The sequence below is a fragment of the Carassius auratus genome, unplaced genomic scaffold (genome assembly GCF_003368295.1).
Source record: "Carassius auratus strain Wakin unplaced genomic scaffold, ASM336829v1 scaf_tig00214501, whole genome shotgun sequence".
Lineage (NCBI taxonomy): Eukaryota > Metazoa > Chordata > Actinopteri > Cypriniformes > Cyprinidae > Carassius > Carassius auratus.
Genome location: NW_020527681.1, coordinates 298,850 through 323,686, shown reverse-complemented (window position 1 = coordinate 323,686; position 24,837 = coordinate 298,850). Strand labels below are relative to the sequence as shown.

Here is a 24,837-nt window from a genome sequence, read left to right as displayed (position 1 = left end):
TTTTCCTTACTTTCTTACTTTATGTATTTTAGAATTTTTAAATATATATAATAAGGTTGTGATGAGAAGTTGAAACATGAAGAAAAATGGACTTGAAACTGAACCGAAAAAGAAGGTAGTGCAAACAATCCTTGGTGTTTCATTGGGTTTATCAGAAAATTTTCAGTAAGAACTGCCATTTGTTCAATCAGATAAAGACCATAATTTTCTTCTTAAGAGAAAAATATTTGAAAGCTTGAAAACTGTAGTGAAGATGCCTGATTCGTCGTAGCTTAGCAGAGAGCGCTTAGTGTTTTTCTGACAGATATAACGAGAAGGAGATCAAGACAGTGTTACCATGTTGAACTGATGTGCTATATTTAAATGATATAGTTGTATGTTCCTGTTCAAATAGTAGTGTTTGTATTTAATTAGTGGTTCTATTGTCAAAGTGAGCGTATGAGAGCGGACAAGGTTCATTTCTCTCAACTCTTCTTCTGCTGCTCATTCACTAATAAAAGGTGTTTCTTCATTCCCTCCTTTTCCTGTTGATTCTGAAAGCAAACACAGAGGCAATGACAGAAACTGAAAAAAGATCTGGAGATTAAGTCAAGTCGTTCCTAAGATCTAATCATAAGGATTGTCAGTTATTTACCATCAAATTACCATTAGAAATAACATTGTCTTTAGCACTTCTGACTCGTTTTATAAGTTAAATCTTTTTTGAGCACTTGCTCTTTTCTCTCAAAAATAAACATTATATTTGTGAACTCATTCATCTTTCAACACGCAAACTTAAATGTGAAGTTCACATTGATCTTTTGACACATTCAAAGATTTAAAACCTGCCCATGTTTCTCAGGACAAGCACATTTTCATTCACTTACATTCGTTTCTGATTATCTGGCAGTTTGTATTCAGAAGATTTTGTTGGATATATGAACCGATCAAAGTTTAAAATGGTGTTTGAGCAAGACAGTGCTAGGAAAAAAATTCCATTATTTTTAAATGTGTTAAAACGATCAATTTACACACTGGAGGACAAGATCGTGGAGTGGCATTTGTTTAACTGAATGACAAAATACAGAAAATAAAAGTAGACTTTTATCTGATTAATTGAAGAAATAATCAACAGTTTGTATCTAACCAAATGAAAGAACATCAAATCTGTTCCATGATTCATAAAAGCACCATAAACTGTAGCACAGAGTACAGAGACTACAGTCAAACACTGTGCTGTTGCCTCTGAAACCGCACTGGGGGACGTCAACAAACAGCTGAGTGGGTCATACTGTAATCCTTATCCTTATTTTATTTTTTTATTAAAATTTTTATGGATTTTCATTTTCTGGACATCTTTTTTAATGGTTCTATTAAATGTATTAATCAAAAGCATGTATAATTAATAAAAATTATGAAACATACGATTCAGCATCAATTTATTGAAAGTTGAACCAATATTACATGTTTAGGGAACAATTGAATGTTCTGCTTCGTTTCTCAGCTTATGTTTTATTGTTACCAATTTCTGTGTTTTAGCATGTCTAATTACTTTAATGCATAAAAAACTATTTTTACTTATTCTTAATAACAGCTTTATGTTTTTGTATTATATATATATATATATATATATATATATATATATATATATATATATATATTTTTTTTTTTTTTTTTTTTTTTTTTTTTTTTTTTTTTTGGTTATCAAATGAAGGAATAAAACACTAGTTTAATGTATCTCTTAATTAATGAAATTTATTTTTGACAAACAAAGGGCATTCACTATTAAAATTAAAACAAGGATAAATAGTGTGATTATTAACCCTTGTGCATTGTTCAAATTCACTACCCTTTCGAGTTGTTCGGGATCAAAACATCCACTCAATTAAACTGCTGTAAAAATGTATCAGATTCATATTTTTTTTCAATTTTTTTTTTTTTTGCATAAATCTGTCAATCAATCTCAGTCCAGATCAAAACTACCAAATGTACAGAGACATTTTTATCAGTCATAACTAGTGGAGAAACATAGAGCAGATGCTGGATAAAGATGACGCTCTCTAGAGTGCATGTGTCGACCGCCTGCATGCATGCATGCTATCAAATAGAGTATACTTTGAAAGTCTATGCGTTCGACTGTATGCTAGCATATGCATAAAAACTGTATGCTAGCATACGCATTAAAATGCACACACCACTGCTCCGGGTGTGTGTCCACGGTGTGAGTGTGTGTGTTCACTGCTGTGTGTGCACTTCGGATGGGTTAAATGCAGAGCACGAGTTCTGAGTATGGGTCACCATACTTGGCTGAAAGTCACGTCAAAAGCTGAAGCATACTTTAGGGTTAAGAGGATGGTAGGACTTGAAACACAGTTTCCACTCAACGGCATAGAAGATTTAATTTCAGTTTGATCAGATTTATGTGGACAAATAGGCTGTTTTGACCTGGTAGTATCTTTCATAACCTTCATCTCTTATTTCATCGCATTATATCACTTTTGCAGGAGCGCCAAGTGACCCGTGTTACAAACCCGTGTTACATTAAAATATTAAGTTAAAAGACAAATACTTACCATGAACTCCAGTATGTTCAGCAGTAGTGTTACAGACTACGAATTACAGGCTCTTGCCATGCATGTCTAGGGCTCTCCTATCAGCACCACGTGGCTCACCAATCGCCTGACTTATGGCAGTGTCTTTAACAACAATACACCGCTCACTTTCACCTTTCTCCATCTTTTCTTTTGTGGCATCAGCACCTGGAAACACAACATGATGCAACAAAATACTAATTACAGTTAACACACTGTGACGTTCTATATATGTGCGCCTGTTATGTGTATACATTTCAGAGTGCCAGTAAAATCACTTAAAGGACAAACTTCTGTAAGATGCAGAACTGCAACATGAAGCCAGAGAAACTGCAATAAAGATGATAATCAAAACTGTACACTAGCTGTCAAAATGCTCATGTTTACCCTATTGCCCACACCTACATAAAAGTCTTTAAAGAAATTGAATAATCAAATGTGTAACTAAAACAATGTATGAATCAAATATGGTCAAGACCAGTGACAAATGTTCTCTTTGCCTTTTATTTTATTATCATTAATAATACAGCATCAGCAGATTTATTAGAATGCTGTCCATTTAAAGGAAAACACCACCATTTTTTTCATATTCCACTATGTTCTTCCCTCAACTTACCTCTCATGTCTCAGTGTGTGCACTCAATCGCTGTAGCACGCAGCGTCACTATGCTAGCGTTTAGCTTAGCATCATTCATTCCTTAGGATCCAAACAGGGATGAATTTAGAAGCTAACAAACACTTCCATGTTTTCCCTATTTGGTGAGACCAAATAAAATGTGTCGATTTTCTAAGCGGATAAAAGATTATAACTATAATGTATGGCGGAAGAGAACATCGGAGCACTTCGACCTCGGCACAGTAATTTCATCACTCCTAAGCTAAATGCTAGCATAGTGGTGCCGCGCGCTACAGTGATTGAGTGGATGCAATGAGATGAGAGACTCTTTCAGCCAGATGGATTCAATGACCCGGTTAAAAAATAAAAAAGACGCAAATGAGAATTAGCAGAAACAGACTTTCATGAACAATCAAAGAAATATCAATCAAACATTCTATTAAATTAAGGATGATCAAACAGTTAACATAAGTTGAAGTATAAATCAACTTACTTTATTCACACTATATAGGCACACAACCCCACAACTTGAAGAAAGCAAGTGCATTTAATACGAACACTCATCAACGGCACCTGCTGGAATTAGGCGGAGCGTAGCACCTTTATTCTCTCAGAGAATTTACCATGGCTTTTTTAACATAAACCATTGCCATGCACAGGGGGGTGGGCCAGTGGCTGCCCTCATTGGCTGAGGTGCCCCTATTAAACACCCCAACCCACACCCCCCACCGAATCAGCACTGGATCAGAGAGCTATCATTGCGTTGGAAATGTAAAGCCTTTTTGCCATGCCAGTAAAGCTTCTGGAATCTGATTTGGTCAATCGCATATGGTACTTACAACACTTTCCAAATTTTGGAATATTTCCCTGGTTGTGCTTTGGTTGAGTCATTTCTTTCATGTGACTGGTTAAGTTATTATAAGTAGCTTGTATTAGGAACAAAATTTTTCCCTGTGTCCAGATTTGACTGCAATAATGATGTAAAAACTGACACTTCAAATCAACCTTTAAATGTCAACTTTAAAAAAAGGAGTCTTTAATAGTCTAAATATTGTATTTATCCAAATATGTAATCTAATTCAAGTAAGCAGTTATGTTTGAAAACCAGGGAATACACAGCCCTGTTTATATATCTAAATATAGTGATATATAACATTGTAATGGGTACACCATGGTGCATAATTTAGAGTAAATATTCAGTACACATAAACATTTAGTCTCGAAAAATCCCCTTAAAATACCAAACGACAAAAATATTATATACATGACAGCAACTCAATCATGAGAATCCTCGGTGATCCTCTGCAAACTTCATTAGTTAGTTGATATGGGTCATAGGTGTATGATTTTTCTATGTTTCTGCGCGCACTTTGGGTGAATGTCAGCGCATCTTAACTGACTTTAAACTTAGTTTTTTTTTTGATAATTACTAACCGTTGCAAATTTTAACATATTTATACACCTCTTAAATGTCCATGTGAGTTGAGCACTGCATTGAGTTCTTCAGTGCATATTGCTCTATTTAACATCAAGCACATCCCACTGTTTATTTTCTCATTCATGCATGTTTCTCTTTCTTATGTGTATTTAACCCTTAAGTAGTACTTACATATTTCCTGTTCAGAGATTTCCTTTTTATTTGTCAAAGCTGCACATAGAAGCAAAGAAATGGGGAGATGTCAGAAACCCTGAGAAGATACTGTGTGATTCTTCATGTGCTTCTAATAATCACTTCATCATCTACATGACATTCTTAACAAAAGACATCCACAGCACTTATTGGTTAATGTTCATTTATATACATTTTAATATCTTAAGTGATGTGTTACATTTGTATATTAGGGTAAAGTTAACTCTTCTAGCACTTTTTTCTCTGTGTAATACTTACACATTTGCTTCAGTCGTTCAGAGATCTTGCCTTCATGTCACAGCAGCACACAGAAACAGAAATGAGAAGATAAGTGAATGAACAGATTAAGTTCTCTGACCTTTTTATTTGTTTAAACATTATAACAGACCAAGGGTTTTATATACTACTTATAAAACTGTATATAGTTTTGTAAGATTAAATAGAAGAACAACAAAACACACTTATTTAATATATGTATATATATATATATATATATATATATAAACACTGATATGAAAAACTATATTGTACATTTAAACTCTGCTGTAGCACAAAAGAAAATTGTTCTCTTTCTGCATCAGTTTTATTACTTACGCAGTTCTTTTTCACATTCCTCCGCTTCATGTCACAGCAGCAAATAGAAACAGAGAAATGAGGAGATTAGAAGTGAATGAACAGGTTAACATGACAGAAACGCTGAGAACACGTCAAACTTTAATATTCTTCTCAGGTGTTTTTTGGCACTTAAAAGTTTCACGAACCTTGACACAAAACAGTCGTCAACTGTTAGACATTGGAAAAAGCTCATAAATGTGTGTGGAGGAAGGCTCTATAGCGCCACCTTTTGACTGATTACATTTATACATTACGGTTACCAAACTTGGTACACATATTGCTCTCAGGCCAGACAACTTTCTTTCTATTTTACAGTCATTAGCTATGACCAACAGTCTCCCTCTCAAGACTCCTGTCTCATCAATTAAAATGCAGTTAAACTCATTCTAGCATCCACTCAGTCAAAAGAAACAAAGCTGTGGCTGAAGCTGCTGCATTTTGGGAAGTTTTAGCAGTGTTACTGGAACAGGAAAGGGAAGCAGCAGGGCCAAAATGGAAATAGAAATAATTATAATCACTGACTCTACACTGGGCACAGAGTACAGCACTTTAATTTCTGACATACTCCACACACTTGAGTCTGCTGACAACAGGGTTTGTTTGGGTCTCTGTACAGACTTCAGAAAGATCTCAGCGTCAGGAACACGTGGATGGTTTATTTCAATGGCATCCCAGATCGCACTGAAGGATTCTATGCTTGTTCTGAACATTTTGTTTTGTAAATGAGGCAGTATAATAGAGAGCTTGCAAGAAACATTTGTTGAAAGATGAAGCAGCAGCTACATCACAAACCAAGAGTTAACAGTTTCATACATTTTATCAGTAAATGATGGTTTTATATGGAAGTTTTAAAACACTGACTGCTTACTGACACAGTCAAACATAGATATAAATGCAACTGTTCATGTAAATTCATGTCATGCAGCTTAATCCTGGACAATTACACACTTTATTAATTATCACATCAAATCAAACGAAAAGATATAGATGTATAACATGTACAAAAACGTATAAAAATGTATAAATAGACTATATTATAAAAACGATATTGTACTTTTATACTCTAGAGTAGCACAATAAAGCTCATTTCCTTCAGCTGTAATACTTACACATCTGCTTCAGTTGTTCAGAGTTCTTCACTTCATGTCACAGCAGCACATAGAAAAAATAAATGTACAGTTCTTCATGAGCTTATTATAAACACTTCATCATCTGCATTACTTTGTCGTAATGATCAGTAACAATTACAGTAATGTTGTATATATTAAATGTTGTATGGGATTCATTCATCAGTATATTAATATCATGCAGTTCAATATCGGACAATCACACACTTCACTGATAAGTGATAACTGCATTAAATCAAACAAGGAGAATGAATGTAAAAAAAAGAAAAATAACTGACAATGAAAAATCTAATCAATAAAGCTCACTGCTCTCTCTCTCTCTCTGTATCAGCTGTTATACTTACACATTTGCTTTAGTAGTTCAGAGATCCTCACTTCATGTCACAGCAGCACACAGAAACAGAAATGAGATGATTTTAGGGAGATGAACAGATGAACATAGCAGAAACACTGAGAAGATACTTCATCATCTGCATTAATTTTTATTAGTAATCAGTAACAATTACAGCAGGTTTTCTCAACTCTAGCTCCAACCCTGATCAAACATGCATGCCTGTAGCTTTCTAGTAGTCCTGAAGACTTTGATTCACTTGTTCAGGTGTGTTTAATTAGAGTTGGAGCAAAACTCTACAGGAAACTGAGGGACAGAGTTGAAAACCATTGAATTACAGTATTGTTGTATGTGTGAACATTAGTTAAAGCCTTTAATGTCAATTAATGTGAATAATAATTTCCACAGCATTCGCAGTGTCATGTAATTTTATATTTAAAACATTTATATTACAGTGATACTGATGATGAAAAATCATATTATACATTTAAACTACTTTAGCACAATGCTTATTTTTCTCTAGCTGTACAAGCTGCAATGCTTACTTGTTTGATGATGTTCAGATATCTCAGCTTCTTGTGTCACAGCAGCACATAGAATAAAGAAATGAGACAAATTATTTTGCAGATGAACATGAAGATACTGTGATTCTTTAAAAATGACTTTTTATTAACGATATGTTACAGCTTACAGTAATGTAGTAGGTTAAAGTCACCATCTTTGGCATCTATCTGGCAAATCTATGCTCCCTTACCCACAAAAAGGATGAACTACTTCTCCACTGCCAAACAAATAAGGACTTTTTAAACTTTGCTACTCATCATACATCATTTTCTGTGAGGATATGTGCATTTATACCAGGACTCGTTTAATCCACAACAATGACAAACCATGGTTCACAGCTAAATGTACAGCTTCATCAGGCCAAAGTCGATGCCCAACTGGATAGGGATATTATCGTATGTAATTAGGCCAAAATAAAACTGATAAAGGAGATAAGAGTTGCTAAGAGGAGCTTCTCCAAACAAGTTATAAAACCAGTTGTTATAAACTACAAGTCCCCAAACTCTGTAGGTTATCTACAACTAGAGAACGGCCGATATATCAAATTACCTATATTTAAGCATTTTACCATAATCAGATATCGGTTTTGTAATATCGGATTCACCGATAAACACTGAAATGTTATTTTCTCTGTTGTAAATTTGCTCCATCATTAGTCTCATGAAGATGCTTTCATATTGCTGTTCACTCAGAGGGTTGATGTGGTTGATGCTCAGGAAATGCTCAAGCACGGCCGACGCATTTAACTTTGAACAAGATTAACTTATTTAAAACCCCCTAAATTGCATTAATATTTACTATATAACCATTGTTTTGCTTATAAGCATCTAAATAAATACAACTATATGGAAATTAATTATTATAGTTGCGAGCGATCACAATTTCATAATCTTGAAGGACAAAACATTAATAATTTTGATATAACACTCCAGTTGAGAAATGCAATAAAATACAATGTTTTGTTTTTTATATTCCAATATTCCAGAGAATTTTATTCAGTGAATTATTATTGACTCCGTAGCTACTAAAACAGTAGTTTAAAATTAAGTTGATATGACTCCTGTCCTTTATTTATTTTCTCCATTTGGAAACATTAGACAATCTACATTTATTTTGTTTATTGTTAATATTAGTGTTTTTTCTGTTGACGCGTTTTATAAATAAAATGTTTTTTATTGTTGTAATATAAAGATTCAATTTAACATGAAAGACTAATTTTCACCATTTAAAAAAAAGAGGAAAAACCAAAGTGAAGTATGTTCTTTTGAGCCTGTCCTCCAACAAAAAATTACTATAGACGTCGTTTGTGCAAGCACCTTATTACGACCTATATTTACGTTTTAAAGTTAGGTGCCCTCTAGCAGGCGTAAAAATAATGACAGTATTGCGTTGCGTCTGTCGTCATGAAATGACGTATAACGTCATTAACAATCAAAACGCACGTTTATTTAAATGCAATGTGTTGGCTTTTTACACCGATCTCACAGTATTTCCTACATATTTTACTAGGTGGCTTATTAGTCGAATGTCCAAACCTAACCCCACCCCTAAACCTAACCCTCACAGAAATCATGCTAAATTAGGATTTATTGAGCATATACATTTTCGTGCACGTCCATTCCCTGGGATCGAACCCATGATAGCATGATTACATATCAAGGTATAACGCAATAATCTACCAACTGAGCTACACGAAACACAAATCAGAGTGCAAATAAAAGAGTACAAAACATTAACATGAAAATGACCTTTTGGCGATAGGGGCGCAATTGTAGTAATGGGTCGTATTTCAGGGATTTGGACAAAACGACCTATACAAGCGTATTGGTTGGAGGACAGGTTGGTTCTTTCTTCACTCAATCATTTATTTACTTTATAACAGTTAATAAATATTGGTTCTGTATATCGGTTATCTGGCACAAAATGCAAATAATTGGCATCAAAGAAATCAATATCGGTCGATCCCTATCAAAAGCTGACTAACTATTGTGAGTAATGTAATATAACTAACTGTGTTTGCACAACTGAACTCTTGCTGCATCTGTTTTAATACTTACGCAGTTCTTTTTCACAGTCCTCCGCTTCGTGTCACAGTGGCACAGAGAAACAGAGAAATTAGGAGATTAGAAGTGAATGAACAGATGAATAAGACACTGAGAAGATGCTGTGATTCTTCATGTGCATCTAACAATCACTTCATCATCTGAATGACTTTTTAATGATCAATAACAATTACAGTATTGTTGTTTGTGTGAACATTAGTTAAATGTGTCAATGTGTCAATGTGTATTAGCAACAAGCAATACAGCAAACTTATAATATGGATTCATTTTTTAACATTATTTAACTACTTTGGTTAATATAAACCATGAAAAATATGCCATTTTAACTTCAACATTCACTAACATATAGTTAAAATCAAAAGTTATACCTGTAAATATTATTTAATGGATCTGATCGAACATGAAGTAATAATGAACAGTTTATAATTAACTAACATTAAGGACATTAGGTACTAACCAACTAAAACGAATGTTTTGCTTATTGTTAGTTAATGTTAGTAAATGCATTACAAAACTTTAACTAAAAGGACTTAAATGATGTCACCAATAATACTAATCAAATAATTTACTAGTAAAAAATCATTTATTTATTTTGAACCTCAGTTAAAGGGGGGGTGAAATGCTCATTTTCACTCAATATCCTGTTAATCTTGAGTACCTATAGAGTAGTACTGCATCCTTCATAACTCCAAAAAGTCTTTAGTTTTATTATATTCATAAGAGAAAGATAGTCTGTACCGATTTTTTCCGGAAAAACACGACTGACTGGAGGCGTGGTGTGTGGGCGGAGCTAAAGAATCACGAGCGCCAGTAGGCTTTTGAGTTGAGAGTGTTTGGAAGCTGACATTACCTTGAGGAAAAAAACATCATCCAAAACAAACCATGGCTAACAGTCAGATTCAGCCGTTTATTTATGATCCAGAATCAGATCCCGAGGCTGAAACTGAACGAGAGCAGCAGCAGCAACGACTCGCTCCGAGCGGGGCTCGAACCCGGGTCTCTGATGTGAGGCGGACGCACTAACAAGGAGGCAGAGATATTTTAAGCAGTTTTACTCACCGCCTGCGGTTCCAACACACGATCGTGACCCTTTTTCGTTGGGATTGCATCATCCTTGAGAAATAAACGATACGCAAATCCGTCGTCAAACTGGGCCTTGTTTGTAAAAACAAGCATTTTCGAAATGCAGGGAACAAACAATTGCACAACTCCGTTGATTTTCTGTAAAAATAAACTCCATCCACTGGTCCCTTAATGCTGTTTTTTCTTTGGTAATCTCTGCAGGGTTTTCTTGCCCTGGCAACCAAAAACACACTTCTTTTGTGACATTTCGCGACGCTCTCACTCTGATCAGTGAATCGCTCTGATCAGTGAAAAGTCTGTGCTCAGCCTCCATCTAACGTCACACAGAGCCATACTTGAAAAAAACTTTCCGAAACTTGTGACAAACCGGAAGGAGTATTTTTGGAACAGAAATACTCCTTCAAACGTACAACTTAATTTTTGAAACTTTGTCCATGTTTAGCATGGGAATCCAACTCTTTAACAGTGTAAAAAACTCAGTATGCATGAAATAGCATTTCACCCCCCTTTAAGTGATGCGTCACACCATTGATGTTTTTATATTAAATTCAACTTACTCATTTCTTTTAGTTGTTCAGAGATTTCAGCTTCATGTCACAGCAACACATAGAAGCAAATGAAGAGATCGTAAGTGAATGAACAGATGAATCTGCATGACTTTTTATTAATAATCAGTAATGCTGCCTCTGAGCTGCAATAATAGGTCCTGCAAATATATATAAATACTGTTTGATACTTTTCTCAACTAACACAATACTGACTTTGAAATTGTCTCTTTGGGGATAATTTCTCAGCCAAATTTCCTGTTTTTAATTTGTGATATATATAGCCAGAACCTGGGCTCGAACCCAATCAAACAGAGAAACCTGAAAATGTCTGTCAGCTCCCAACCAACCTGACAGAGCTTTAGAGGTGAAGAGAAGAAAGGCAGATAATTGCCAAATGTAGATGTGCAACGCTTGTGCCATCACACCCAAAAACACTCATGGCTGTAAAGGTAAAAGTATTGAGTTAAGGTTATGGATACTTATGCAATGTGTTAATTTTGGTGGCTGGATTGGAAATATGGATTTGATATATGAATTCAGCCATTTTCTAGATTTCAGTTCTATATATTTTATATATTGCTGCATGTTATGATGTTTTACTTTTATTTCTCTACTTGTTCTTGGTTTCCCTGTTTTTAGTTTTCATTTTTATTGATGTTCTATTTTATTGCTTGTTTGATGTTTTTAGCTATTCAGTTGTAAAGAACATTGGTCAACTCTGGTAGTAGTAAATTGTGCTATATAAATAAAATTACCAATTATCAAATCACAAGAACAGTATTTTGCATGAATAAACTAGACTACAGCAAGCCTCCTGTCCAATCCTTTTAAAATTTTGTCAATTTTATCACAAAATCTAACTATGGATGTCATTCTGATGCTCTTTAATGTAGCATGAGAGATCTCCTCAGTTCAAGCTGCAGTGAGAGGTTCATGTCAACCTAAGAATATATCATCTCTTTCTTTATTACTAGTTATAACACAAAACAAACATGGATTTCCATTTAAGGAGGGCGTGGTTGACTTTTAACTTGTATAAATAATATTATTTGAGACTTTAGTTTTGCTCCTTCACAGATCTTCTTTATGCACCAAGAGCTTGTAACACTCCAAAGAGAAAGGAAAAATGTGACCCCTTTAAATCAGGAGAGCAGACCACAAATGTACAGTATAAAAATAATAACAATAATAATAATAAGCAGAAAAAGAATGAAGTGGAGTGATTTATTCTTTAAATTGTAAAAGGCTTGCTTGGAAAAATGTGACTGAAATGCAAAAATGAAAGCTGAAATAAAATATATATTAATTGTTCTCTGCGGAGCCAAACCTTCTCCATTCAGTGGATATTGCTGCTTCTGGTTTGTGAATTGTAATGCTCAGAATGTCTACAAAATATAATGTTATTCAAAAACATCACATCCGTAACCCATGTCTCCTGATGTTTCAGCTTTAATACTTACACATTCGCTTTAGTTTGTCAGAGATCTCCACTTCATGTCACAGCAGCACATAGAAACAGAAAAACAAGGAGATTAGAAGTAGAATCACTGATGATGAAAACTTATCTTATATATTTCAACTACTGTAGCACAATACAGTTAGTTTTTCTCTGGCTGTGTCAGCTGTAATACTTACATGTTTCATTTTGGCGTTCAGAGATGTTGGCTTCATGTCACAGCAGCACACAGAAAGAGAAATTATGAGATTAGAAGTGAATGAACAGATGAACATGACATGCAAATCTCTATATGACTTGTGAACTTAATCTTACTGGTTTGAACGCTTTATGTGCATTTTGAGTGGTATTTAACATTTGCATCTACTGCCTTGCAACAAAAATCTCTTTCTTGCTGTATCATCTGTAATACTTACACTTTTGATTTTTTAGTTCAGAGGTCCTGCTCCAATAAAATAAAACACCAGCAGCTGCAACTATTACCAGCAGAACAACAACAACAACAACAATCCCTACTACAGCAGCCGGACACAGACCTGGAACTGAAATGATACAACGAGAAACAGTCATTTGTGTGAATGTGTGTCTGATTGATAACAAACACTATTTTAAGTTTAGAGTTCTGAAAGTTATTTGTACACTGAAGCTTTTCTATTTTAAAGGAAGTTGGATTCACCGACAGCTGATAAACCATCATAACTTCTTTAAAAGACTTGAGTTACTCACCACTGAGAGTAACAAAGTATTTCTGGTATAAGGTCTGTTTGTTGCTGCTGATTTTCGCATTATAGAGTCCAGCGTTTGTGGTTCTGGTGTTTGTGATGCTAAGAGATCCAGTCTGATTGTCTAGCTTCAGTCTGTCTCTGAATCTCTCGTCAGTTTCATCATATAATTGTGAGCTCTTGGCCTCCATATCATGTTTAGCTATGAGTTTTCCTTTATCTCCAAACCTCCACACTATCAGTTCATCTCCGTAAAGTGGAGGAACCTGAAGATCCACAGGATCTCCCTCCGTCACTGACATGAGCTTCATATTAGCCTCACCAGCATCAATAACAGATGGAGACTCTACAAGAAACAGATTCACAGATAGATGATAAACATACTGAACACTGGCACTAGAATATTGATTATTTCATCTTATGGTAACTACATAAAGCATGTACAGATTATTACAATTATGTCAGATTGACAGTTACAACTGGTTGACTGATTTGGCTGGTCGTGAGGCATCTTATTATTTCATATCACAACACAGCAACATTTCATTGTTTGTAGAACTGCACTTGTCTGTATTCAAATAACAATTCATTTTTCTATACAACAGGCAATACATATCTGTGTTCTGTTTCAAATGTAAGTCACTCAGGATGAACTTCTTTCTAAAACCGCAGACTAAAAATACACTCGCACTCTGCATCAAGCTGCGGTTCTGGATATCAGTCAGACTCATTCACAGCTGTGATATTCAGAACAACAGCATGACTGTGATACTGCGAAACTAAATCTCTGTCAGATTGTTTAACACATTATGAGTAATATTTCTAGGTTGTACTTTGAATCCGTTTTGTTCATTTGAATACACACACACACACACACAGGTGCATCTCAATAAATAAGAATATTGTGGAAAAGTTCATTTATTTCAGTAAATCAACTCAAATTGTGAAACTCATGTTATTTAATAAATTCAATTCACACACTGAAGTAGTTTAAGTGTTTGGTTCTTTTAATTTTGATGACATTGGTTCACATTTAACAAAAACCCACCAATTCACAATCTAAACAAATTAGAATACTTCTCAAGACCAATAATAAAAAAAAAAAATTATGAATTGTTGGCCTTCTGGAAAGTGTTCATGTACTGTAGGGGTAAAGGCTCCTTTTTCTTTAATTACTGCCTCAATTCGGCGTGGCATGGAGGTGACTTTGCTGGCCAGTCAAGCACACCAACAACATGGTCATTTAACCAAATTTTGGTGCTTTTGGCAGTGTGGGCAAGTGCCAAATCCTGCTGGAAAATGAAATCAGCATCTTCAAAAAGCTGCTCAGCAGAAGGAAGCATGAAGTGCTCCAGAATTTGACCATTGGGCAACAATCCAATTCTTCTCCTTAGTCCAGGTAAGACACCTCTGACGTTGTCTGTGATTCAGCAAATTCCTCGACACGTCTGTGTGTGGAGGCTCTTGAAGCCTTGACCACAGCCTCAGTACATTCCTTGTGAAGTTCACTCAAATTCTTGAATTGAGTTTGCTTGACAATCCTCATAAGGCTGCGGTTCTCTCGGTTGGTGGTGCATCTTTTTCTTCCTCACTTTTTCGTTCCACTCAACTTTATGTTAACATGCTTGGATACAGCACTCTGTGAACAGCCAGCTTCTTTAGCAATGAATGTTTGTGTCTTACCCTCCTTGTGAAGGGTGTCAATGATTGTCTTCTGGACAACTGTCAGATCAGCAGTCTTCCCCATGATTGTGTAGCCTAGTGAACCAAACTGAGAGAACATTTTGAAGACTCAAAAAACCTTTGCAGGTGTTTTGAGTTGATTAGCTGATTGGCATGTCACCATATTCTAATTTGTTGAGATAGTGAATTGGTGGGTTTTTGTTAAATGTGAGCCAAAATCATCACAATTAAAAGAACCAAAGAATTAAGCTTCTTCAATGTGTGCACTAAATTTTACTGAATTCACGACTTTCACAATTAGAGCTGAATTACTCAAATAAATGAACTTTTCCACAACATTCTAATGCATTGAGATCCAGCTGTATATACAGGTGTATCTATATATAAAAGGAATTTGAAAACATCTAATTATTCAAAAATATGTATTCTCACCATAGACAGTAAGACGGAACTTAATATATAAGGTTCCAGTGTTGTGGCTGATTTCTGCTTCATAGAGTCCAGTGTGTTTGGTTCTAGTGTTATTGATGGTGAGAGACCCCGACTGATCCAGCTGCAATCTGTCTTTGAAAATCTCATTATTGTTATATAAGATTTCATCTTCGTCAATTTGAGCAATGGTGGAACCTTTATCACCAAACCTCCACAATAGCAGGACGATTCCCTTTATTTGAGTGAGATCAGGGTTTAGAGTCACAGAATCTCCCTCCATCACTGACACTGACTTCACTTCATCTGTTTCAGCACAAAACACTCCTGCAGAACAAACAGAAGATATTAATATCATAACACAACTGGTAGTGATGCTGAAGATTTATTCATGATCATTTAGTCTCGTCTCATTAACACTGTGGTCTTTGTCAGTTCATCTCCCATTCTGCCGACACCAATTAGCAACCTGGGCCACTTATGCTGATATGTTTTGAGGTAATTGAGGGGGCTTTCACACTGGCAGTTTAGTGCGGAACGGGGCACAGTTTTCATGAAAAATCCCGAACTGTGGCACGGTTCATGTGAATGTGCAAGCAACACGGACTCGTGTGCGCACTTGTTCAGGAAGTAAAATATCCCGCGCTTTCGTAACACTGTTGATATCATTGTTTCCTCAACACACGAGAACCATGAGTGGCAGGGGAACGTTGATATGTGCTGAATTACACCATGCAATGAACATAAACGCAATTGTCATTCACCATGAAGTGCATAATAGCACCTAAATAACAAAAAAATTACAACTATGCTCAGTCGTGTTGTGTTCTCCATGCATTTTCCGTGTGCGCTTGCAATGATGTAAGGTGCCTGCAAACGCACCTGGGTTTTGATACAACTATTGAGTGTGAAAGCAGACCAATGCTTTGGGCGTCACCGGGAACAATTGCGCTCGGGCTCGGACAGCAGCAAACGAGCCCAGTCTAGGGCTGCACGATTAATCGCATGCGATTGTCAGTAAAGCTGGTTCTGTGATTAGCAGTACATGTCCATCACCTGCTTTCAAATGGAGCGGCACTTAACATACAGAGCCGTGGTTCGCTGACAAGCTACACAATATCGCGTTCATAACTGAATGCAACTCATCTGCAATTATGAACGCGATATTGCTTAGCTTGTTATTGTATGATAATGTTGAAAACAGCTGAGTATAATTTTTTCAGGTTTCTTTGATGAATAGAGAGTTCAAAAGAGCAGCATTTAGCTGAAATTGTAAAATGATGTCTTTATCATCACTTTTGATCAATTTAAAGAATCCTTGCTAAATACAAGTATTAATTTCTATCATTTATTTAACTATATATATATATATATATATACACTGACTAAGCTTTTGCATGATATAGTTTATAATGTTGCAAAAGCTTTTTATTTCACACAAATGCTGATCTGTGAATCCTTCTATTCATCAAAGATCACAGGAATACATTACATTTAAAATATATTCAAACAGAAAACAGTTATTTTAAAAAGTACAAATATTTCACAATATTACTGCTTATGCTGTACTTTGGATGAAATAAAGGTAGGCTTCGTGAGCATTAGAGACTTCTTTCAAAACATTAAACATCTTACTGTTCAAAAACTGTATAGACTAGTAGGTTATATAGATTACAGAAATGTTATATGTAATGTTATCTATGTGTGTGTGTGCGTGTGTGTGTGTGATTTCTGTCCCCCTCACTTCTGAAAAGATGGCTACGCCCCTGGCTTAACTGACAAGACACACATGACAATCGCATGCGATTAATCGTGCAGTCCTTCATACACATCTTCGGGCCTGGTGTTTCACAGCCTGCTTGTTCCCCTTTTTTGGCCGTATTGTTTACCATAACCACAGTTTTACTACGATGCCACTAAGGTTAGTATTGGCCCATCAAAAACCATTGTTAATTTGTGGTCACCATGCATTATCTATAACCAAGGTTTTGTTTTTTGTTTTATCTGTAGTAAAAACGTTTTTTTTTTTTTTTTTTTCTTGAGGGTTCGTTGCCCCATCGTAAAATGCGGAAACCGAAACCGAAACTTTAAAGAAAAAAAGAGAATTGCGCACTTACCACACATCATTAGCAAACACAGGACGGTTTTAATAGTGCTCTTCATAATTTAGAATGGACTTTTGATGGATAGTGTTATTATCATTAATGCTCATTTGTTTCTGATCTACATCCACTCGAGTGACAGCGACAATTGTTTTCAAACCTCACTAGAGAGCAACAGAGTGACTAATGTACAAATAAATATGTTTATAAACTGTTAAAAAAAGAAGCATGAAGTTATTCCTATAGAGCAGCAGACTGAGCACACGATTCAAAAAAGAGAAAATGAAATAGTTTTCTTCTTCTTCTTCTTTGCGGTTTAAGGCGTTCATTACCGCCATCTCCCGTTTTTTTTCCTGCAGTGTTACTCCAGTTTATTTCAAGTAGGTATCGCTGCAGCCCGGAGACCTCCAAGTGGGAGGAGCTTTTGCCGCAAGTGGGCTAGACTTCACGGAGAGCTCCAAGTGGGAGGAACTTTTGCCGCTAGTGGGCGGGACTTTTACAAATGGGCGGGATTTAAACGGAAATTTCACATTGCGTCATTGTCGGGGTGCGCGCGAATGAGGATGGCATAAAGTAGCGATACTAATGAAAAACAGATTTATTGTTTTTCATTTTAGTTTAAATTTAATTAACAAGAGGTTATATAATTTTGTGACAACTGCAAACATTCAAGTATATTAAATTATATTAATTTTATAATTATATCAGTATCAAGAAAATGAATGAGTAATTTAGAGCAATAAAATGTTTACTGTACGTGAATGTTTTTCTTTATTGCAAGTTTGAAATCTGAGGGAGAATTATATTGTTTAGATTGTTACAACCCCCTTGGCTCTAGGTGAAACAACATTACAAAAGGCCACACGTGGAAGTAGGCTACATTTTACAAATAAACATTTAATTTAAAAAAAAGAAAAAAAATCTAAATAGTAATAAAAGAGTTAATAATAATAATAAAAAAACATTCCAAGACTTAAGAGGAAAATAATATTGGTACCAAAGTCCAATTTAAGACACTCATTTCCCCATCTCCTTTTTATCACCAACTCAATCACAGGTAACGCTCCAAACCATTAAAAATTCAAGTTTTATTTGTTATATGACATGCAAAAAGCAGTGAAATGTAGGTCTGGCATACTTTTTTTAGACTGTGCAAAAAAATAAAAAATAAGAGAAAATTAAATACAAATAATGAAACAACAGGAAAAAAATAAAGTTTTTTTTTTTGGAGATAATTAAATACAAATAATGAAATATACACAATATACTGTATTAAACTTCTACACAGATGATTTGTAGAGATGCTACACAGAAACTGCTACACAGATGATGTGCAGAGATGTAAACAATGTGCAGTGAGGATGAAATGCCTAGTTAGGTTGTCAAAAAAGTGCAGTGTGCAGAGAGTTATTGGGTAGCCCTAAACAACCAGTCTATAAAGTGCAGTGTGTTTAATGTCCATGTTTAGTAGTCTGATAACATGAGGGAAGAAACTCCTCCTGAGCCTCTCCGTCTTTGCCATCAGACTGCAGAAGGGTCTGCCTGACTGTAGCAGATGGGTTGGTGGGGTCTTTAAGGATCTTAACAGCCCTAGATTTACATCTCCTGGTTTGGATGTCTTGCAGAGAGGGGAGAGATGTTCTGGACATGTGCTCAGCTACTCTTCGCAGGGCATTTGAAGGTATTTGAAGATGCTCACTCTCTCCACTGTGGTCCCGTTAATGATGATTGGGGTAGATCCGCTGCTGCCTCAAATAGAAAAGAGTTATTGTAAAATATTATTACAATTTACAATATGAATGTTTCTACTGCATTTCTGAACAAATAAATGTAGGGCTGGTGAGCATCAGACTTCAAAACCCTAACAAAATCTGTCCAGCCCCAAACAGTCCTGTAGAACAGATATTTAAGGAATCTGAGGTTTTAACCTGCTTGATTTTCATCAGCACTGGAACACTTTGCTGCTGCTTTCACTCCAATGCTATGGATTATATTTTTACTGGAATGAAGTGTCATTAGTCACTAAACATTCAGTCCAATGACATCCTAAAATAATTCACTGTTGACAAGTTAACATTAATGCACATTCATGTGAGACGTCCACAGAATGTAATGTCATTTACATTCCAACATTTGTCATTTAGGACAGTGTCTGACCATACCCCTGGAGCAATTTTAGGGACAAGCGCTGTTGCAAATGTCCACCTTTAAAGTATGAACATAATTTATCCACACAAAGACCCACATACACACACACATTAGTCAAAAATCTTCAGAAAAAATAAATTACACATCTTGATGCATAGAAAGAACAAAAAAAAGTTTACAGGAAAGTGATCCTTTGGGTTTGCAGAGAGAGGTGGTAACCAGATCACTGAAATGTAACTTTTGGCCACCAAGACTTGAGCTTTCTGTAACACAAAGTTTACACATAATGTTTTTGTTTGTTTGTGTTTCCTACAATGACAAAATTAATTCTACACCTGTTGATATGTAATGCATGGTAGTGGACACTGCAGTTATCCTCATATATCCACTCTGTTATGATTATTATATTGAAAAATGAATTTGGTAATTAAACCATATGTTTCAGTTGCATTACATTGTTTGGATTAACGTTACACGTAAAAATAGATAACATTTAAAAATTGTTTTGAAACAATGACCAGCTTTGTTAAAGTCAAGCATTATCAGTTAGGAGTTTTAACTAAGACTCATTCTTATGGAACACTGTACTAAATCTATTAATAGTTATTGATCGCTTAAATATCAGTGCAGTTATAATACATAGGCCTACATATTTTACGTAACGTTAGTAACAATTCCTGCTTAGTCTTCAGTGTCCGTAATCTGCAGCGTAAATCCTATATGTATTGCAGAAATATTTAGCACAAAAGGGTAACAGACACAATAAAGATGTAATTTATCTGTGCTGCTAATGCTGTCTTAACGTCCTTTCGGAATAATGGTAAATATGAGTTTTGAAGGTAAAAAAAATTGCACATGAATGTCCTCCCATTTTCAAACTTGAATGCAATGAGCTTGTAATCATGATTTAACTACGTCAAGACTAAAACATCAACCGCCAAGATACTGCACTTTTTCGCAACTTGTAATACGTTGTACAAGTCTAGACTTACCCCTTCAAACTCCTCTTTCTTGACGCTGAAAAGCCTTGGGAAGTAGACGCCGTCTTTTTTTTTTTTATTAACCCCATGACATTAAATAAACCAATCAAAAGGCTCTGGAGGTTTGTACAGCCCACTTGGAGCTGAAGTCCCACCCATTTGGAGCTGACCCGCCCATTTGGAGCTGGCTCCGACCTCCGTTTATACCTATCTCGTTTATTTGCCTCCACCATATGTTCCTCATCACATCACATCTGTTCTAATTAACAAACGAGAGATATTTCTTCTGCCTTCCCCACTCACACCACATCACAAAACATCTTTATAGGCTACCTGTCCCTGACAGCTCAACTTTTCCTAGTTCTTTCATCATTTTACCTATTTGTTCTTCATTCTAATTGCAACTCATTATGGTTTCTAAAACCTGACATGAACTCACACACCAGAAAAATCTGATTTCGGTGGATAGTGTTATTATCCTTAATGCTCATTTGTTTCTGATCTACATCCACGTGAGTGACAGTGACGATTGTTATCAAACCTCACTAGAGGGCAAGAGTGATTAATGTACAAGAATGTGTATATACTGATAAAAAAAATAGACCTGATATAGAGCAGCAGACTGACAATGGTTTTACTGTTCTTCTTCTTTGCAGTTTAAAAGCATTGCAATAATGCATTCTTTATTTTTCTCCATCATATGTTCCTCATCTCATTACATCCATTCTAATTGACACATTACAAATATTTATTCTGCCTTGTCCACTCACACCACTTCACAACACATCTTTATAGACTACCTGTCCCTGACAGCCTAACTTTTCTTAGTTCTTCAATTAATTTAACCTTTTTCTGGTCATCGTTATTTTTTCCTTCCTTGTCCCTAAGTTCCTCACAGCACTGCCTTATTTTGAATGGCATTCAAATGTCTTCCTTTTGTTTCAAGGTCCCATTGATGTTGCCATTCTCTAATGTCTTCTTTCTTTATTTTCAATTCAGATTTTGACATCTTAATATTGACTTCAATGTAAGTTGAACTTTGAAGTCAATATTAATTGACTTTTTTCACTTTCACTTTCACTTTTTCACTTTCACTTTCAGTTTCAGTGTTGTTTTTGTAATCACTTGTTTAGTAAAATTTTCCACCGTCTCAACATAAAGTCTGGAGTCAAAAACAGTCGAATCCCACTACATTTCCTTTACTTTTGCATATGTTGTCAATACTGCATTTTACAGGTCCTGACGGCTATTGGACATACCTGTCCTGAGACTGTACATTGCTTCCAATTAAAGCTTTATTTATTTTTCCTCTTAAATCCATATACCTATACTATACAACTTAATCCTTAACTATCCTCTCCTTAATATATTGTATTCTTTTTCCACATTAAAATATATTGTTACGAGGCTACTGTCTTTATTTATTCGCGTTTCCTTATTTCATTTACACTGTATCCACATCACTTCCTCTCATAAATCCTCTTTGGTTTCGGCCACCATACCTCGTTTTTCAATAATACACATAGATTCTCTTTTACCTTTCTTTGCATTAATGTTGCTTTCTATCTTTCCAAAGTTTTCTTAATGGGACACTAGGAGGTCTTTTGCACTCTTACTTGTTTTTATATGTTTTTAACTATGATCCCACTGGCAGGATATTTAGGAATATTCACACATACTTTATAGACATAAAATAAGATAGCAGAGGTTTTACAAATGAAAGTAACACACGTTTAAACCAATGAGCATTAAGCTGTGTCATCAGCGAGTCATTTCCCAACGTGTCTTAAACTTCAGACCAGCAGCACTCTCATCTTCAGCTCTTTTGTTGAGATTACAAGACGTTCATAGTTTATTATGACTAGTGATGGGAACCCAAAGCTATCTGAAGCTTTTCCGGAAAACGGTTCATTTATGGGCATTACGACATCTAGTGTTCAGACTTGTTTCTCCACCAAACACGTGACCAAACAAAGCTTCCGGGACATTAAAAAAGGGGAATCAGTCTGAGATCAATGTCTAATCCGATTCAATATAATCTAAATTAGGCTAATTTGTTCCAGTGAGACCATAACTTGTGTCATTCACATAGGTTATTGATTAATAATATTAATAATAGCCTACAAGTATGCAATCACGTGTTTGAAAAATATTATGGTTGAGCTGTTCTAGGTCTCTGAGACCATAGAAAATTATTAAATACAATAGAGGTGTGACGTGCATTCAGTTTGTCTGCCGTTGACATTACAATTTACTCAAAACTATTATACTGAATCGCAAATAACACACACACAGTGCCCGAGTTTGTCCATGTTCACTCCGTCTCGAATCGCGCGCACGGAATGCTCGTGAGAAACTCTTTCCCGTTGCTCGGTACGCTTTCAACTGAGACACTGTCTGTATGACAGTCATGTTACTTGATTTGGCAGATTTTTACATAGAGAGGGCGACAGCACACTGCGTTAAAATAAATGACATAAGCGGTTTTCATATCCACTGGCCGAATTCAAAAACGAAACTAAAATTTAACAATCTTTGAGAGCAAGGGGGCCCCCTGGTGTTCCGGAGACCATACTCTGCGTAATGGGAGGATCGGCTCTGCACACACACACCAAGTCAAATACAATTAAAGGAAGCGCCAGATTTTTTTCAAACCAGCGGTCCCTTCCGATACACGTGCGTTCAAGATCAAACGTCATTAATCACGTGGTGTTGTTGGATCATCAGAGCCCCGGTATCAACTGTCCTATTGTAACGAAATTATTGTCCTATTATTGTCCTAAATTACTTTTCATCTTTTGTAAGAATTTTAATGGCTTAACTCATATGTTGGCTATATTATAATTTGTCCACATAAGAATAATTAATTAATGAATTAATTAATTTACTTATTATGTTAATTTATTTACAATGACTTAAACTCCAAATCTGGTGAATCTGTAAATTTTCTTTAGATAGTGTATTTGCCCATCAGGTGTGTTTGGTGCTGATGAAGTGAAGTCAGTGTCGGTGATGGAGGGAGTTTCTGTCATGGATCTGTACATGACAGAATCTGATGATTTGTACAGCTGTGTGGTGAACAATCCCATTAGCAACCTGACTCAACATCTCAACAGCACTGAACTCTGTCACACATGTGCAGGTGTGGCTCTATATTTCCCTTTAATTATAAACTGTGGCGGACTGCCGTAATCTGACCATAATTAACTGATAAATATTTTTTTTTTACTTTTCATAATTACATAAAACATTGATGCTTAAACTCTTGCAAGTGAAGTAATTAAAATGCAAGTATTGTAATACACTTACTGTGAAATATTACTTTTTTATTTATATTTAATATATAGTAGTATTAAAGTAATACTGCATGTGTAAGGGATTATAATAATAACAAAAACATTTAAATTACAATTTAAAGTCCAGGTACAAGTCAATGCAAAGGCATTTACTGTGTTCAGTTTAGTCTCTGAAAATGGTTTTGTAATGAAGGATGGTGTTACAATGGAGGTTGAGGATACAAATGCTTTACTCTTAAACATGGTCAGACAGGCAGGGTCCAGTAGCAGCAAACAACATGATCCCAGGCAAGGACAAAGAGTAATAATAATAAATCATCATATTTTCATGATTTCTAAAGATCATGTGACACTGAAGACTGAAGGAATGATGCTGAAAATACAGCTGCACATCACAGAAATAGATTATATTTTAAAGGATATTAAAATAGAAACCATTATTTTATATATTTTATTTTGATAATTTAGAATTATTACTGAAATACAACCTTTTTTTGTTTCAAACAGATCAATGAACAATAATAAATGAAGTACCTGGAGCTGACAATGAAGTAAATGTATAATAATTGGCAAATATTATTAATTTAGCGCTGTAAACGCGCGTGTGAGGGGCGGAGACGCGCCGCAGAGCGTCAGACGCGCGTGAGGACCAAACAGCAGAACGGTAGGAAACTTCACTCCTCTTATTATTTCTCTTTTACTATAGCGATTTATTTTTAGACACGTGATCTGAGTCTTTCATAGATTTGTAGAGTTATTAGAGTATAGAGTTATTAGAGAAATTGAGTTTTTTTTTTTTTTTACATTCTTTAGTCGAAGTTTTCAGATCGGCAATTCGGAGCCTGTTCGCGACTCGGTTGATTCAGATCGGCAA

General features: G+C 35.4%; 1 protein-coding gene across 2 annotated transcripts; it reads right to left on the bottom strand.

Annotated features, from left to right (window-relative positions):
• Positions 1-131: 131 nt before the first annotated feature.
• LOC113092160 (uncharacterized) lies at positions 132-17,886 on the bottom strand. Of its 2 annotated transcripts, none has more exons than XM_026257772.1 (16): positions 17,555-17,886; positions 15,441-15,764; positions 13,330-13,671; positions 13,020-13,145; positions 12,783-12,812; positions 12,608-12,637; positions 11,157-11,186; positions 9,511-9,534; positions 7,435-7,464; positions 6,903-6,932; positions 6,541-6,570; positions 5,411-5,434; positions 5,075-5,104; positions 4,796-4,834; positions 2,553-2,738; positions 132-533 (listed from the first exon to the last, which is right to left on the bottom strand). In XM_026257772.1, the coding sequence occupies exons 1-15, from the start codon at positions 17,598-17,600 to the stop codon at positions 2,596-2,598; spliced, it is 1,278 nt and encodes a 425-aa protein (XP_026113557.1). In that variant the 5' UTR covers positions 17,601-17,886; the 3' UTR covers positions 132-533; positions 2,553-2,595. The 2 variants fall into 2 exon arrangements, with proteins under 2 accessions (XP_026113557.1, XP_026113558.1); XM_026257773.1 differs by having other exon boundaries at positions 7,435-7,461.
• Between the last annotated feature and the right edge of the window lie 6,951 nt (positions 17,887-24,837).